General features: G+C 54.0%; 1 protein-coding gene across 4 annotated transcripts; it reads right to left on the bottom strand.

Moving 5' to 3' along the window:
• Window positions 1-1,116: 1,116 nt before the first annotated feature.
• GGA1 (golgi-associated, gamma adaptin ear containing, ARF binding protein 1) lies at window positions 1,117-9,877 on the bottom strand. Of its 4 annotated transcripts, none has more exons than XM_010293357.1 (17): window positions 9,798-9,877; window positions 9,418-9,493; window positions 8,806-8,904; window positions 7,383-7,506; window positions 6,776-6,876; window positions 5,542-5,622; window positions 4,987-5,124; window positions 4,763-4,844; window positions 4,227-4,334; window positions 3,770-3,925; window positions 2,938-3,002; window positions 2,617-2,795; window positions 2,381-2,497; window positions 2,214-2,296; window positions 1,764-1,933; window positions 1,406-1,516; window positions 1,117-1,227 (listed from the first exon to the last, which is right to left on the bottom strand). In XM_010293357.1, the coding sequence occupies exons 2-17, from the start codon at window positions 9,418-9,420 to the stop codon at window positions 1,117-1,119; spliced, it is 1,728 nt and encodes a 575-aa protein (XP_010291659.1). In that variant the 5' UTR covers window positions 9,421-9,493; window positions 9,798-9,877. The 4 variants fall into 4 exon arrangements, with proteins under 4 accessions (XP_010291659.1, XP_010291667.1, XP_010291651.1 ...); XM_010293365.1 differs by having other exon boundaries at window positions 2,381-2,493; window positions 2,625-2,795; XM_010293349.1 differs by having other exon boundaries at window positions 2,214-2,497.
• Window positions 9,878-10,040: the final 163 nt, after the last annotated feature.

Here is a 10,040-nt window from a genome sequence, read left to right as displayed (position 1 = left end):
CCCCCCCCCCCCGTATGCCCTAGTGCAGAACTGGGCTCCCAGTGCAGAGCTTAGTGGTGTCCCTCGATCATGGGCTGGGATCCAGTCTCTCCCCAACTCCCAGCCCATCACCTACCCCACTGCAAGAAGAGATTGAAGGGCTGAGAAAGCCCCCCGCCCCACCAAGCTCTCCAGCCCAGCCAGGGAGGAGGAAGACCATGTGCTGCTTCCTCTCCTTGTCTGGCAGGAGGCTGTGGGGAGACTCATCCCCCACAGCATGCCCCTCTCAGGGCTGGCACATGGGACATGGTCTGGTGGCAGTGCCCAAAGCTTGCCGTGGTAGATAAAACATGTGGGAAGGCTGTGGGGCTTCCTTGCTGCTGAGGTTCAGTGCCCAGGAGCTCCAGGTGCTCTGTGCCTCCTGGTCCCTGCAGGGAGCAAGACCTTCCCAGCCCCCAGGCCCCCACTCCAGGACGTACCTCCCACCAACAGCTCTGCTGGCAGCTGGAAGGAGGGGGACATGGGACGATCTCTCCTCCCCAATCCACCCCAAAGCAAGGCGAGCTGCCTGCTCGCTGGTGCTGGAAGGACATCCCGTCTCTTTCCAGCCTTGTTCTGCACCAGCTCCAATGCGATCACACCAGACAGGGAACCATTGGGGCCCAGCTCCAAGGAGGGGGCAAGGGGGACAAGAGGGAGCACCGCAGAACACAAAGCAGCTGAAGGGCTGGGAAGTGTGAAGGGGACAGACAAGGAAAAGGATCTTCCTTTGCCTTGCCCCAGGCTGAGGCTGTTAAAGCTCCTCATCCTTGTTTCCCACTGCACCTAGGGTGAAAGCAGGGTTAGAAGAGAAGCTGGACAGACTGGGGAGGGAGGTACGCCTTCAGAAGAGCAGGGAAGGCAACTGTTCACCCACACGAAGCTTTCCACTCCACTCCTAGTCTTGTGGGATGAACATCTCCTGGCGTCTCTGCTCTCCTCTTTGAGGCATGCTCCCTCTGGCCCTTGCCCAGCCATCTGGAGACTAGAGCATGAGCAGCGTCCCCCCACCCGCCCTCCCCATCTCCTCAGGCTGCTCCAGCCGCACAGAGCTGGCCTCCCAAGGACTCTGCAGTGTAGTGCCTGCAACATGCAGCCCTAGAGGTTTCCCCAGGACTCCGGTGGGGGGAACTGGTCCACATCCCCCATTTCATTGTAGGTTTGCTCTCCCATGGTGAAGGTCAGCTTGTACCGTAGCCTCACTTTCTCCTGGAGACAGGGGAGAAAGAATAAGCAGTCAGAAGGGGTGGGGGGAAGAAAACAATGAGGCACAAACCATTCAGGTCTCTAGGAAGCTGCAGAGAGCAGAGAGAATTGGAAAAGGGTAAACAGGCTCTGCCCAGGCAGCAAGGCCAGCCTGCTCATGCCCCAGGGACAGTGCTGTTACCTTCTGTGGGTTAGCAAGCAACAGGACTTGTGTGATGGCACTGGGGTGGACAATGGGGTTGAACGCCGGCAGCTCCATGCCTGAGGGAGGCTGTAGCTTCACCTTCATCACCTAGGGAGACAGAAGAGCATCCCACATTTCTGAGGGCGACCTGGCAGCTAGAGGACCTGCTCCCAGATTTGGGGAGCTTCCACTGTCTAGTCAAAGACAAAAACATCGTGCTGGTTCCTGCTAGTCTCAAAGCAACACAACTCGCTCTGAGCCCCACAGAGCTCTCTCTACCCACCCCACCTTTCCTGCAAAGGGAGAATCACACTTCAGCTCAGTCTGGGCACATCAACTCCAGCAGGCACCTTACCTTGGGGACAGCGGACTGAAAGACGATGTTGCGGATGGGCTGCGTGGCCGTGCTAAGCATAGATATCACCACCACAAGCACATCTGGCCTCTCAGGCAGGGCATCCTTAGCAAAGTGGAAGAGGACGCGGAAGCCATGCTGATCATACACTGTCACAGGGAGGATGCTGCCTGTGGGAATGGCAAACACAAGCAGTCAGCCAGGGGGGAATTGGCCCTGTAGCAACCTCCTCCCATCACCCAAACTGTGTACAAGTGACAGAGATACCACTCCTCCTCAACCTCTACAAAATCCAACAAGCAAGAAGTTTCCTCACATTCTTCCCTTCCGTATGCGCATGGTTTGTTCCACCTTCTTCATACCCTCTCCAGTTGTTTCTTCCCTAATTTGTCCGACTCCCTTCCAAACAGTCCACCCTCCCAAGCTTGCCCCACTTTTGCCCCAGCTCACTGGGTTTGATTGACTCCAGAGGCACAGTGATGTTGGCCAGCGAGATCTCCTGGGGCAGCGTGGTGGCAGGAGGCCGTGGTGGGACTGCAGTACTTCCTGCTGGTGTGGTGGCAGCTTTTGGAAGTGTAGCAGGGGCAGGCAGCTCTGAGGTCAGGGGCAGTGCGGGGTTAGGGGAAATGCTCTGGAGCATGGGCAGAGTGCTCTGATTGTGGGCTGTAGTGCCAGAGCTGCTCCTGTTCTGGAGATCCCTCAGGGTGAGCCGGGGGGGTGGCTGCTGCTTCTCCCTGTAGGGAGAGAGAGAGAGAGAGAGCAAGGAGTGGAACAGGGCAGTGAAATTTCATGTCCAGCACTCCAGAAATGGAAACGATGGGGAGAGATGCAAGATTGCACTACCCCTGCTTACCATCGCACTTGTTGAGACTCTGGAGGCAAAGACTGTTGCAGCAGAGTCTTGCCCAGGAGGTCCAGGTCATCCAGGCCACTGGTGAAAGGAGAAGGTTTGGGGGAGGATGCGCCAGCATCTGCTTTGACTGGTGGCGTTGCCATGATAGGGGTGATGCTAAGCTCGTTGCTATCTGATGACTGTAAAAAGAGTGCACAGGAGAGCCCCCCAAGCAGGGCTGCATATCAGCACCAACCATCAGACACAGGACACTTCCCTACCTACTCCATTTTCTGCTTTCACGCCCCCCCCCACCTTCTGCCCTGGCTCCCAGCACGTTACCTGGAAGCTGTTCCAGCCACTGCTGTCACCAACCTGGGCAGGATGTGGTGCTGGGTCATTCAGGCCTGCCGGGGATAAAAGCAAACATGAAGCTTAGCTACCAAGCGGGTTAAGAGCATTAAACAGTGCCTGAATAAAACAGAAGCAGCAGGGCAGAACCACCAATGTGGTCTCCATCTCTGGCCCCCATCCTTGCAAGAGGGAGAGCCAGGAGGGTGATTTTTTCTGCCCAGAGATCCTCATTTACAGTCTAGTTCTCACTGCAATTGGCAGAGAATTCAATACTACTGGGCTGCCAAGCCCCACTGACCACATTGTCTACTTCATGCTGTTGTACTCAAAGCACCTATCTTAGGAAACAGACATTTTGTTGGAAAAAGCAGGATTCTAGAGCCTTCTAGGACTGGTACCTCACAAGACTTCCATATGAAAAGTTCTGGAAGTCCCATTCGTCTGTTGTTAGCTCGTGACTTCAACTGCAAAGGAGTAAACATGAGGAGCTGGGGGTGATCCACCCTTGTGATCCCATCTGGGGATGGCCATTGCACCACTCTTGATTTACCTGCCAGGTCAGTTTTCCCAGAGCACATCAGAGGGCATATCCCTGCAGGCTCCCTCTGCCTAGTAAGGAAAACACCACGGCACTCAAGTTCAGAATCAGCAGGGTCTTTCCCTCCTTCTCCCTCACACTAAGTGAAGGCCACCTCTTGGTCTTTCATTATTCATTTCTCCCACAGCTCTCCCTCATTTGTGCTCCTGCCACAAGGAGAACCATCCAAGCAGACTGTCCAGATCAAGGACAGAGTAAGAGCTTTTGCTCTGGCCTTCTCACCTAAAGACATGAGTTCATCATCCAGCAAGGAGACAGAGCCAGCTTGATCAGGCATGGGGACTGCTGAGCCACCTGAAAGGGTGGGCAAGGCTGGGTAGGAAGGGCCTGTTGCCGGAAGATCCAGGCCCGACAGATCCAGAAGTGCTGAGGTGCTGCCTGCAAAGAAGGAACAAGCTGTAAGAGAAAAATCTTATCCGGTCCTTATCCAGTGTGCTGAGGCCAGTTCCCATCCTTCCTCACACTTGGGAGAGGGAATTCCCCCTCTGCTCTCCCTTCCAATTCCCTCTCTTCATGCATCAGTCATCTCCACAAGCCATCTTCTCATCTCACCAGCCCCACTCTGACCTCCCGCAGGTTTCACCTCTCCACTTCTCTCAATCTCCTCTTACATTGCAGGAAACCAGCAACAGGGTCCCTCTGCTTGACCTTCCTGTCCCCACTCCCCAAGTCTCCTCACCTCGAAGGGGACCGGCCACCGTCTCCCCATTGATCTCTTCTCCCCGCACAAGCTGCTTGTAGAGATTGATCACCTGTGTCAGATTGTCATTGGCTTGCAGGATCTCCGCTGAAATGGAATAGGTGCGAAGTAAGTTTGAAAATCATGACGAAACAGAGAGTGACTTTTGTAGCCCAACTGTCTATTCCTTCAAAACAAAGCCCAAGGAGCTGACAGCAGGCCACTGCAGATAGCATTTTTGCAATTGTTGCTGCCAACTGTATCAAGGTACATTGACACCTCCATGGCAGTCTACACAGGACAAACACAAGCGTTGTTCTTACAGCAAAGTGGAGGAAGCTTGTAACACTGCTGATTGCTGCCATGTGTCCTCACTTAGTGCCAAGCCATAGACTAACTAACCTACAGCGAGCAGCCACCCCAAAACAGAGTCGTGGCTGCTGACAGGTGCCATGCCATGGGCAACCCAAGCACAGGCCCCCTGAAAGAAGATGGAGGGAGAAGGGGACAGAATGAAAGAGGCCAGATACACTTACCCAGAGCTTCATCATTGTCTTCTGTGTCACTGGCGAGCCGGAAAAGCATGGGCCTCATGCGCTCACAGCGCTGGTACAGCTCCTGAAGGAGAGGAGAAAGGGGTGCTGAGGCAAGCAGCAGGCTGCTCAGCTGGAGGTGCAAAACAGACAGGAGGAACTTGAAGGCATAAGGGTCATCCATCTCCACTAAGCTCAGGGAGGATGCTGGGACAGCCTTTCCTCACCTTCATTAGGTCCTCATTGCTCTCCGTTGTCTCACCCCTGCTGTAGTTTGTCACCATCTCTGTCAGCAGTTTCACATTGTTGTTCACCTCCTCGATGGCATTCACCCTCTTGGAGATCTTCTCCATGCGCTTCTGGTCCTGGAGGAAGCATGTGGGGAAGGATGTCCTTGCTCTTGTGTGCAACTTGAAGAGGAGGAAGGCTGGGCCAGCTAACACACCAACTCCCTGGACTAAGGCACAGCAACACTGCCCTCAAAACAGCTCCCACTCCAGTGGGAAACTCCAGATCACCTCTGGGCCAGCACTTACCAAACAGGGATGGAACTGCCACAGATCTAGTACTGCAGCAGGGCTTGGGCCACAGAAAGTGGCCAGAACTATTCCTCTAAGCAGCCAAGGTATGGCAGAAATCACATGACTCTTCAGCAGCTGCCGCTACAAAATTTTGTGCAGAAGCTCCACATGTCTGCATGAGGACAGAGAGCCACTGCTCCCTTGGTGCCAACCATTGCCACCCAGACCATGACACCCCATTCCCTTTCTCCCCAGCCTCACCTCCTGAACCATCTCCTTGATGAGCTTGTTGGCAGCCCGGAGGTCCTCAGGATGGGAACTTTTCAGCAGACGAGCCAGTATCTGCAAAAGAGAAAGTACCTCTGAGCCCAAGCTGAGGGGTGGCAGCCAGAGTCACTCCTGCAACACTAGAGCCAGTGGAGTTACCCCTGCTCCAAGCCCAAATCTGGCAGAGGCAGTGGACAAAGCCAGCCATTTGAATGCCCAACCATGAGAGCTTGTGGGCTATCAGAGACTAGGGAGAGAAGTACAACTGGTCTTCCTTTTCCTGTTGTGGTTCTAGTTATGTGAGAGAGGTTTTTCCCTGAATATCCCCTGCATTCAAAACCTGCTCCTGCCTGTCCATTATGCACCATGGAGACCCCAGAGCTTGGCAGCACCAGTACTGAGAAAGAGAGAAAGCCTGGTTTATGCAAGAATTGCCACAGGATTGCAATGGACTCCTACTCAGACCTATTTGCTAACCTCTTTGCAGGTGCAGTTGGTGAAGAGGGAGAGCTCCCACTTTCTCTCCCCTTCTGTAGTCAGTGAAGAGTCCCACTGGCCACCTACAAATCCTCAGTTGCGCACTGTGACCCATGGAGGCAAAATATACCTCATGCAGCAAACTGGCGAAAATCACACGACTCTAGCAGCTGCTGCTGCAAAATTTTGCACTGCTGCAAAATTTTCTCTGCTGCAGAAGTAGACTCAGAGGAGCCTAATACTTGCTTAAATGTATCAGCACTGATAAAGCAGAGGTTTGCCTGAGCAGTGACATAATTCTGATGGAAAGGCAATAGAGGATGGGTCCAGGAAGGTATAAGTAGTTGGGCAATAAGCAGATTGCAGTGCTGGGGAAGAAGATTGCAGGGTGGGGGAAGAGATAACAGCAGCAGCATCTGGGGCTGGGATTTAAACCTCATGGCCAGATAACTCAGAAGCCTGCAGACTGTGCAGCGGCAAACCTCCCAGAACCTTCTGGGCTAATGTCAGCGCTTCACCCTTTGCACCATCCTGCAGCTGAGCACTCCAAAGGTCAAACAGACCCACCTCAGGCTGCTTCCTTTGTCATGATTTTGGAGCAGGCCCTCAGCATTCCTGTGATGCATTTTCTGAAGCACAGCATGTGGAGCAGGGGCCTAGACTCTTTCTGGATCTCCACCCCAGGAGGACAGGAGATCCTGGAGCAGGGGAAATGTCGCCTGTTGTCCCTCTCCTTGCACAGAACCCTTACCTTGGATTTCTCTTCATCATCAAAGATTATGTTCTTGGGCCGAGGGGGAGGAGGAGGAAAAGGAGCGTCGTCAGGCAGTTTTGGGTCACATTTCACGATCCCTGCAGCAGATATCAATGGAGAGGTCAGGAGGACTCGCCCACTGGGGGATGGCACTGCCACCTAGGTCATGTCTTCCCTAATGGGCCACCAAACACAGCTGGGACTTGCGGTGTTTGGGTCTGCTCCCACTACCCATGATCCTGGATTGTGTTTTCATGCAAGAACTGTCCCCCACTCCTCATCAATATCCTACCATAGAAAAATCCAGTACTAACTGCCAAAGCACTTGTAGCCCTCCAGCCCAGTGCCCCATCTCCTGCTAGAGCAAGCAGATGTCCCCTCCAAGCCATCGAACAACTCAGACCACTAGCAACATCCTCTGCCCAGCTAGAAGCCACAAGGCACACGCTCCTTTGCCTACTCCTGCTGCTGAATCAGGCAGATCGAAGGATGTGCTGTGTCTGGGCACAGGAAAGGCAGAGTCCGTTTCGGATTCTGCCCAGATGAAAAAGGAGGGAGAGCAAACTGTCCATCCACCTTCCCCTTCCAGAGCACTGCCTCTCACCTTGTTTCTTCAGCATCTGGTAGGCTTCTGAGATCTTCACCTCGTGAGGCAGCCCTAATGTCCAGCTGTACATCAGCTCCAGGATCTTTGACTTCACTTTTTCTGGTGTCCGGCTGCCCAGATACTAGAGGAAGAGAGAAGAGGTGGCTCAATGCTGATCTGAGCCGCTGCAAGCCTGGCCTGTTCCTCTCCACCCCTCCCCCAGGAGAAGTGAGACCGTTCCCAATGGCACAAGGAGGAGGAAAGAGGAAGCAAGCAGGAAAGCTCACGAGGCCCTTGCAACATGTCCTATGCTGCACTTGGTTTCCACCACAGGAAACACAAGAGGTGGGAGAAATGCTGCACCAGCAACCCCTCAACGACACGCAGGGACAGGTGGGAAGGCTCAGGCGGGTCTCTGTCGCCTTGTGAAGAAAAGGGTACTGCTAACAGACGCTGCTCAGCAAGGCAGCCCTTCAGGAACGAGGGGACAGCAGGGCTAGGAGGGGAAGGATTGTGGGTAACAGTCCCCAGGGCAGGGCCCAGCCCTCTCTCTCAGAGGCACTCTGCAGCACAAAGTACCTGGTACCCTGTACAGCTAGGTGAGCCTCAGACGATCAGCACCCCGCAGTGAGCTCCCCAAACATTACAGCTCTCCTGCTGCCACACAATCACCCTTCACTCTTCTCCTGTGGGTCTGCTGGGGGCACCGGTGGTACAAACAGTGCATGTGCCACCAGAGGCCAGTGGCTTAAGGTAGAGGGCATTCTCTAGAGTGCCTAGCAAGAGGACTTTAGGATGCTGCTGTCACTGTTCCTAGCTACTCATCATCACAGATCACAAGCTGTGACTGGCAGACAAAGATTTTCCTTAGTCATATTTAGTCTGTGTTCCCTTAACTCCGTACTTGCTGGTGTTAACTGCCTTGGCTGAACAGACAGCACACACACAGCTTTTTCTGCTGCAGGAACAGCAGCATCAGCAGAGCAGCAGGTAATGACTTGGTGCTTCAGGTGGACTTGCCAGTGCACCACTGACCAGGCCTGGGCTTGCCCTCTGAGAGTGTCTCAACCAGGTTGGGACACCCTGGAGAGACATGGTCACAATGTCAAAGCTGGGGGAGGTTCCTGAGCACATGCAGTACAGAGAGAACCCACAGAGATGCAAGGAAGGTGACTCCAGGCACGCAGATGAGCTCAGTAGTCTCACAAGTGCTGGTTGCATCATGTCTAGCTGGCTCTCAGCTTCCTGCATCAAGAATCAGCTGGGAGCAGAGCTCATCTTCCCACTGGAAAACTCACCAGGGAATGAGGACTAGATCTCCTACCAGCACTGTCCTGTTTCCCCTACATCCCAGTGGGTGTTTGACCCAGCTACTACTTCTTCCCAAAGCCCTCCTGCCACCAGGCTCTGGTCCCCACCAGCATGATCCCCTAGGACCCACCTTGGGTGACACCACTTTGATGAGCTCATTGAGGAAGCGGAACTTGCCCACCTCGTCATGGAAGCGTTTGCCGCAGCTCTTCATGCAGGACTCCAGCACCTGGGGAGAGGGGCCGGGTGAGCCCCGGCATGGGGTCAGCAGCAGGTTCAAGAGCCAGCTCCCTCCTGCTCCCCTCTCACCAGGCAGAGTCTGTAGCTGCCCTCACAGCAGTGTGGAGGAACACCACCTTCCCCTTGCAGGTGGCCAATCACTCTCCCAAAAGGAAGCAAGAAGATTTTCCTCTTTGGAGGAAACAACAACAGCTCAGGGAAAGGGATATCCTTAGAGAGTTCACAAATACTGGGGTTTCACAGTGTGGATCCACAACGCCATTAAGGGAACAAAAAGCTTCCCATTGACTTCAACTGACTTCTTCCTAGGAACAAGACCTTTCCTACCTGTCACCCCATCTCTCTTGTGGAACCACCTTCAGCCCCTCTCCCACCCAAGGGCTCAGGTGCTCCAGGGCTTTCTCAGAGGGAGTTCAAAGCTTCCTGTGCTCCTCCAGTCAAACTGGAGCAACCCTACACCCTGGCCCTCCGTCTAGTTCTACAACCCTGCAGATGCCCTTACCATAAGCGCCTGGATAGCTTCCCATTCCTGTGGAGACTGGATCTTGTGGGCAAGAAGTCGAGTAGCAAGTGGAGGACTGGAAGGAGTGAGGGGGGGAAAAAAAAAAACAAACACTAGCTGGTTATTGATGAAAAGCCTATACTTGTGTTTCTATCTGGGAATCCAGGGTTGAAAAGAATGTTGCAAGTTTAAGGCACTGATAAGGCACTAAAACCCTGTGGGAACCATCTGTTAGTGGATCAGGACCCCTAACCCACCCCCATTTTGAGGGGCTTTGTGCCTATTCAGCTCTCAGCCAACCCCACTGAATCTTACTGGGTGGGCAATCATAACCCAGGCCTGTGACCTGGACCAGCCTGAGGAAAGGAAGAAGCACTTACCCCTCTAGCTCCTTATTGAGCTGCTCACAGAAAGCATTGATACCATCCCAGTCCAGGTCCTTGTTCAGGGGGTTTGTCGCTTTGTCTGCGGGAGGGGTTAGAGTGGAGGTGAGGGGCAACAGTGCTCCCGCTCCCTCCCTGTCAACTCCACCAGGGGCAACAGTGGAGGATGGTGTGGAAGGAGAAACACACTCGAGTCCACTTGTGCAAACCCTGTGCACAAACGCTCTCTCCACCACCTCC

The sequence above is a fragment of the Phaethon lepturus genome, unplaced genomic scaffold (assembly GCF_000687285.1).
Source record: "Phaethon lepturus isolate BGI_N335 unplaced genomic scaffold, ASM68728v1 scaffold31050, whole genome shotgun sequence".
In the NCBI taxonomy this organism is placed as follows: Eukaryota; Metazoa; Chordata; class Aves; order Phaethontiformes; family Phaethontidae; genus Phaethon; species Phaethon lepturus.
Note: the sequence above shows the minus strand (reverse complement) of the source record. Positions and strands in the feature narration are given on the sequence as shown.

Bases quoted from the DNA above. Each gene is read 5' to 3' on its own strand.
- GGA1 (XM_010293349.1), bottom strand. The intron at 3,003-3,769 runs GTGAGAAGGCCA...TATCCCCGGCAG, and splicing joins TGATGAACTCATGTCTTTAG to GCCTGAATGACCCAGCACCA. The intron at 1,934-2,213 runs GTGAGCTGGGGC...CCATTCCCACAG, and splicing joins TCTGGAGTCAATCAAACCCA to GCAGCATCCTCCCTGTGACA.